Genomic DNA, 7,559 nt, shown 5'->3' on the forward strand with positions numbered 1-7,559 from the left:
GAAGTCCCTCAAAGGGTTTCTTTAATCCTACGAAAGAAAATCTTAAAAGCTGCATATTCCCTGGTATAGGGTGTTACATTCCTGCCTCTGCCCTTCTACATACAAAATTAAATTTGTTTTTCTCTTGTTAATCTGTCTTCAATTTAATTATTAGGCCAGACAAAGAACCTAGAAGGGAAGAGGGGAAATTTTCTCCATGCCTACACTTTCTATATTCTGAATATTTAATTTCAAAATACATCTGGCCCCAAGTGTTCCAGATAGTCATAGTGAAAGTGCATTTTATTGCTCCCTCAGAAGGTCCAAAACAATGGTACTGCCATGGTATGTGCCGCAAGGTGTGTGTAAGTGTTGTTTATTAGAACTGCCATATTATTTTCAAGGCTCATTCACATCAACACCAACTGCAATAACTTCTATGCAGTGTATCCTGTAATTTAAAAAAAATTTTATTTATTTTTGGCTGCATTGGGTCTTCGTGGCTGTGCACAGGCTTTCTCTAGTTGCAGCGAGTGGGGGCTACTCTTTGTTGTGGTGCACGGGCTTCTCATTGTGGTGGCTTCTCTTGTTGCGGAGCACAGGCTCTAGGCACGTGGGCTTCAGTAGTTGTGGCATGCGAGCTCTAGAGCGCAGGCTGCGTACTTGTGGTGCACGGGCTTAGTTGCTCTGCGGCATGTGGGATCTTCCCGGACCAGGGCTCGAACCCGTGTCCCCGGCGTTGGCAGGTGGATTCTGAACCACTGCGCCACTATGGAAGCCCTCCTGTAATGTTTTTATAATTTATTTATATGAATTAAACACAAGGGGACACATAGCTAAGGAAAAACTCAGTTTATAAAGAAATTATGCATGAGAAGATACATTCTGCTATACTTGTGTTCAACACTTTGAATGAGATATATTAGAAAAAATGCTGGTTAAAAGAAGAGAGGTGGTTACTTTGCCTACAACAAAATTAGTAGTTAGTGTTCCAAGTGTGAGACTGGACACTGCAAAGCCCTTCCTGTGTGCAGCCTGTTTTTTACAGCTAAATTAAGAGCAAACTTTGGGACATAAGGCCCTTCCTGTGTCCCTCTACATCTTTATAAACTGTCAGCATTAATTAAGTTCTAATGAAAGATTCAAAGGTACACAGTTTTCTCATATATTGAGGGACGGTTTATCCAGCCAAGTTTTTCTCACTCTAACTTTTTGCTGAATGAATATCCCTTTTCAGACTGTCTCACACCCTGAGACTTACCAGCAACCACATTACACCCATCTGAGATGACGGTCCTTGAGCTAATCATCCAACAATAACAGTTAATTATATTAACAATAGCTAAATAAATGGCGTGCTTAACAAATTAAAGGCACTGTGGAGTTGAAATAATGATAATAGTTCATAATTATTGAGCATTTATCATGTGCTTGGCCCTGTTCTAAGCACTCTGTGTATATTAACTCAAAAACCTTCATGACAGTTTGAAGAAGGTAAAATGTATCCCCATTTTACGGGAGAGTAAAGTGCTGTCCCTCTAAGAATGATTCTCGACTAGAGGTTGACGCTTGGGACATTTGAAATGTGTGGGGCATTTTTGGTCACCACATCTATGAGGAGATGTAATGAGCATTTAATGGGTTGGGACCAGAGATGCTAAACCTCCTGTAACTCATCAAACAGACTCAGACAATGAGGAACTATCCCACCCCAAATGCTGCAAGGTGGCTCCCATTGAGAACCACTCTCTTGCTGAGAACTTGTTCTCCACCATTCTTTTGATTAAACTACTCCTCTCTTTTGGACTTTTGTATTCCCCAGCTCAGATTACATTTAGGATTAAAACTGAGAACAGCTCTGAGCTTTCAACCAATAGTTGACCTGATTGAAAACTACTGAGCTGTTTACACATAAAACCCCCTCTTCTTCATATACTCTACACTGCCACCAAACTAAAAAGAAAAAACAAAAGCTTCAACCCACTAAATTTTTATCCTAAAGAAACCAACATGATAGTTTAAGAAAAATTTTACATTAATTCTATTCAATTTGAGGGCATACGTTCTTGTAAATATATGTCACAAAAATTTTTTTTCACAAGAAATGTGTGAGCAAAAAGACATGGAAAAGTATTACCTACACAGAACTGCACTTTGCAGTCAGGTAAATCTATATGAAATTAATTTTCTTCCAGTGGCCATACCCTCTTACCTTGATTCAAATTGAACACTGAGAAAATGAATTCTCACTAATTCTCTTTCAGCAGCCAAAAGCACTGGGCAGGTAAAGTTAAAAGTTAAAGGGTGGACTTCCCTCGTGGCGCAGTGGTTAAGAATCCGCCTGCCAATGCAGGGGACATGGGTTCAATCCCTGGGCCGGGAAGATCCTACATGCCGTAGAGCAACTAAGCTCATGCACCACAGCTACTAAGCCTGCGCTCTAAAGCCTGTGAGCCACAACTACTGAAGCCCGCGCACCTAGAGCCCATGCTCTGCAACAAGAGAAGCCACCGCAATGAGAAGCCCGTGCACCTCAACGAAAAGTAGCCCCCGCTCACCGCAACTAGAGAAAGCCCACGCACAGCAACGAAGACCCAACGCAGCCAAAAGTAAATAAATAAAAAGTTAAAGGGTATGTTAACTTTTGATATAATATTAAAAATAAGCCTAATAATATATTAATTTCATTGGTTCTCTAGTCTTATTTACTTCTGCTAATTATATTTTCAGTCATCATTTCTGTAGAGGCAGAAAATTATAAGCCCTGGGACTTCCCTGGAGGTGCAGTGGTTAAGAATCTGCCTGCTGGGCTTCCCTGGTGGCGCAGTGGTTGAGAGTCCGCCTGCTGATGCAGGGGACATGGGTTCGTGCCCCAGTCCGGGAAGATCAGGGGACACGCGTTCGAGCCCTGGTCCGCGAAGATCCTACATGCAGCAGAGCAACTAAGCCCATGTACCACAACTACTGAGCCCTCGCCCCACAACTTCTGAAGCCCGAGCACCTAGAGCCCCTGCCCCACAACAAGAGAAGCCCGCGCACTGCAATGAAGAGTAGCCCCCACTCGCTGCAACTAGAGAAAGCCCACACTCAGCAACAAAGACCCAACACATCCATAAATAAATAGATAGATAGATAAATAAATAAATAAATAGAAAAGAAAATTATAAGCCCTGTTTGCTATAAAAAAAAAATTGATTGCCAGAGTCTTAAGGCTTTTAATTATCAGCTTTATGCAAAGAACCTTGGTGGGATAACAGACTGAAGAGCAAGCCTCAAACTTGTCACCTAACAAGCTTGTTGAAGCAGATACCTGGCTCAGTAGATCTGTGGGGAGCCCAACAATTTGTCCCACAGCAGCCCACAGGTGATGATGGTGGTGGCGATGCTGCTCCTCTGACAACATTTCCATCATCACTGGATTAACGTATAGTCGGGAAGCAAGACTACATTAGAAAGCCATTTCACAGTGAGGTAAGCTTGTGGGACTCTCCCCAAGACATTTGATTAGAAGATGCTAAAAATTTAAGGCCTAGCTCATGGAGGGAGAAGAAATCCTTGGTTTCAGATTTATACCTGTTCTGTATTTTTAATCATATGATCATAATCATATGATATCCTGCTAGTTTATATATAGAAAGTCCTTCATGTCTTTTACTTATTTATTTATTTTTAACATCTTTACTGGAGTATAATTGCTTTACAATGGTGTGTTAGTTTCTGCTTTATAACAAAGTGAATCAGCTATACGTATACATGTATCCCCATATCTCTTCCCTCTTGCATCTCCCTCCCTCCCACCCTCCCTATCCCACCCCTCTAGGTGGTCACAAAGCACTGAACTGATCTCCCTGTGCTATGCGGCTGCTTCCTAATAACTATCTATTTGGTATTGTGTATATGTCCATGCCACTCTCTCACTTTGTCCCATCTTACCCTTCCCCCTCCCCATGTCATGTCCTTCATGTCTTTTAGAGCTTAAAGTATTGCTGTGAAGTATAACCATTCATCTTGAAGCTATACACAGAGTTGCTTGTGATAGAAAACTTCATTTTCTGTCATTTCTCTTGTGTATAAAGCTTTTGAATTCTTTTGTGATAAATGCATCAAGATGCTATCTTTTCTCCCTTCACACTCCATTGCTATCTAATTTATCTAAGAAATAAATTTCATAAAGCAATGCAAATGAGAGATTTCTCTTCAACATCTCTTTTGTGTCTTTCTAAACTATTGTAGTTTCAAAGTTGCTAGTTCAAGAATATTTTAAAAAATAATCTGGAACTAAAATGTGACAATAAGAAATCCCACAACACAGTACACGTAACTTACAAAATATTCACTCTAACAGCCCTAAACAAAGTTCTTACCTGCATAAGTTGCTGCTTCAATTTCTGTATTTCTGAGATGTTCAGCTCACTGAATAAGTCAGAAACAGGGTGTAGAGACTCTCCTTTCCTTAGAGTGGGAGTCCGATAGTCTCCATTCAGTTTCACAAGGGGCCCATGAATATGCCCGTTCATTTTGTCATCATTGTTGGGTTCACTTCCATCCTCTGCAAACTTGAGTCCATCGACTGAAATGCTGATATGGTTATCATTGAGTGTGATGTACTGGGAGAGCTCCTTCCGCAGGCTGTTCTTTTGCTCCCTTTCATTTTTTAAGGTCTCAAGGGCTTCTTCCAGTTGGTGCTCAGCGATTTCTTTCAACCGGATGGCATCTTCCAGTTGGCTGTTTAGCAGCACTGTCTCCTCCTCAAATCGCTTAATCTCATGCTTTAAGCCTTCGTATTCAACCTGAATCAGATACGATAAAGAAGATTCATAAAACTAAAATTTGGGTCTAACAAAACTGCCATTAAACACTCTAGTGGACCTAACATTTAAAAATTAAAACGCTACAAAATAAATCTGAGAAGCACGCGGTATATACACCATTAAGGTAACACAGGATGGTTTCTTTAGATATCCATACATATAAATTCAATTCCTAGCAGAGATGAAAAAGGTACCTCTCTCTCAGGATTTCTTTTACGGAGTCCAGTGGTCAAAAGGGGGCACTGTTTGCTTAATAAATCAAGAATATTTTTTTGTAATAGTTTATCAGAATATTCACAATCCAAGAAAAGATTTTTATCATCACTATTACTTTGTTTTATTTAATTATTAATAACGAGGAAATTTTAAAACTCAGGGTAAGTTAGTTAAATGATCACAATAAGAATATAATCTCAAGAAAATATGTTTGAGAGTAAGATGAGAAAGCAAAGAAAAACTTCATGTGCTTAAGGATAGAATCTGCAATAACAGTACCAATTACTCCCAAACAAAAAAATACATGGAAGTGGATCAAGATGGTCGATTAGGAGGACATGGAACTCACCTCCCCCCACAAACACATCAAATACATCTACATGTGGGACAATTCTCACAGAAAACCAACTGGAAACTGCCGGAAGATCTCTTACACAAGCAAAGCTGCAAGAAAGATCCCCACATAACCAGGTGATTGTGTGCCAGCACCAGCAGCTCTGCTTCAGGCTGCCAGTTGGATAGACTTGGCTTCAGGCTTCAGACTGTGTTCAGGTCAGCTGCACATGTCTTGTTTTAGGACCAAACTTGAAGGGTCACGCTTCCTGGGGCATGAAGGTAAGGGGATTAGTCAAACCAAGGTAGTATGTCTGAAATCTGTGCTCCATCATGTCTGCTAACATTCCAATGGTCAGAGAGTCACATGACTAATACCAAGGTCAATAGAGCTGGCCAATTTATTCTGCCCTTTCTAGGGCACTGCCAGGTTACGTGGCAGAGGGAGAGAGTAAAGAATTGAGAACAATCTAAATCTACCACATATTTTTACCATCACATAATGAGATGTTTTTCTTTTCTAAAAAACTTTTTATTGTGGGTAATGTAAAAATACCCAAGTAGCAAGAAGAGTTCAATAAACCCCCAGGAGCCCACCACTCAGCTTCAACAGTCATCAACTCCTGTCTACTCTTCTTTCATCTATATTTCCATTCACTCCCCTAGCTGGATTATTTTAACCCCTAGATATCACATACTTTAGGATCTATCCCTAAGAGATAATTTTTTTTAAAAGCATAGCCATAATCCCTTGAACAAATAATTTCTTAAGAATATGATATAATCTTAGTTATCAAAACGATGTCAACAATAGGTTTGTAATGATATAGGAAATAAATACAACTGAGTGAAAAAGGATAATGTATTACGACTGTGGAATACAAGAGATCAAATGGAAATTTAACAAAATGTTAATAATAGTTGTTCTTTAGTGGTGGGAATAAAGGTGATTTTAAGAAAAATAATACATATATATTGTTATCAATATATTACTCTTGAATTACAACCAAATAAGAGCCTGTTCAAACACTCTCTTGGTTGTGAAAGTCTATAGGTGAAAGAGAACTCCGCTCTGAGCCCAAATGCCTTCTTTGGGGCCTTTTCCATGGCTCTTACCACATGCCACCTTTTAATAAATATTTTTAATAAATATTCTCCACAACTACTTAGAGGAAATACTTTCTATGCACCCAGGTGTCCCTCACAGTGCTTCAGTATTCCTTCATAGTGTTTCAACAAAATTCTGCTCTTAATAAGTATTTGCTGAATAAACTATTGTGAATGAAAAAATAAAATAGAAAAAAATATAACAACATCAATTATGATATAGATACTAATAATAAACTGTGTTTAGGGACTTGACCTCTTTCTAGCTGGGCAGCTTCACTCATTCCACTCTCTCACATGTGGTTCCTATTCACCCAGCTGTCTCATGTTTCTCTGCCTAGGCAAAGACAGTCAACTGGAAAACTCTTATTCATCATTCAAGACCCAAGTCAAGACTCTGATCCTAATTTGAAGTCTTTGTTGACCCACTCAGGCAAACAGATCACTCCTTTCTTGTACCATCATTGCAAGGCTTTATCATATGATTAGAGCCCCAGCAAAGTGGAGGCACCAAGAAATAGAATGAGAAGGCACTTAAAAATTGGTATTCGATATGTTAAAGAAAGCATCAAAGTAGTCACCACGAGAAAAATCAGTACTTTCTTGCGATTCATTATAGCAACTTCATAGTTTAGTAATTCTATTTTTAATGAGGGTTGGAAATAAGTACCATAATATTTTCAGAGTTTAGGAACTCTAAAGATCTTTTTTTTTTTTCTTGCTGTTTTCCATTTGGGCTTTATTTAGAACTCTAAAGATCTTAATTTGGACCCGTATTGCCAAACCTAACACATAGCTTTACTCTTCAATTACATGGATGGTTGAGTTTATCACCTGCCTTCCCTACTGGGACCATGAGCTCTTTGAGCCAGTGACCACGTTTTTTCTTCTTAAAAAATACATGGCCAGGCTTCCCTGGTGGCGCAGTGGTTGAGAGTCCGCCTGCCGATGCAGGGGACACGGGTTCGTGCCCCGGTCCGGGAAGATCCCACATACCGCGGAGAGGCTGGGTCCGTGAGCCACGGCCGCTGAGCCTGCGCGTCCGGAGCCTGTGCTCCGCAATGGGAGAGACCACAACAGTGAGAGGCCCAAATACCGCAAAAAAAAAAAAAA

At 39.9% G+C, this 7,559-nt stretch overlaps 1 protein-coding gene across 5 annotated transcripts in view; it reads right to left on the reverse strand.

Moving 5' to 3' along the window:
* The window catches only part of BICD1 (BICD cargo adaptor 1), a 198,791-nt gene that overhangs the window by 53,125 nt on the left and 138,107 nt on the right, over positions 1-7,559 (reverse strand). For all 5 annotated transcript variants that reach the window (XM_024747133.1, XM_024747131.1, XM_024747132.1 and 2 more), the window contains exon 4: positions 4,344-4,769. In XM_024747133.1, coding sequence (XP_024602901.1) covers positions 4,344-4,769 — 426 coding nt within the window. The remainder of the gene's footprint in view (positions 1-4,343; positions 4,770-7,559) is intronic.

Source organism: Neophocaena asiaeorientalis, unplaced genomic scaffold (assembly GCF_003031525.2).
Source record: "Neophocaena asiaeorientalis asiaeorientalis breed wild unplaced genomic scaffold, Neophocaena_asiaeorientalis_V1.1 scaffold487, whole genome shotgun sequence".
Lineage (NCBI taxonomy): Eukaryota > Metazoa > Chordata > Mammalia > Artiodactyla > Phocoenidae > Neophocaena > Neophocaena asiaeorientalis.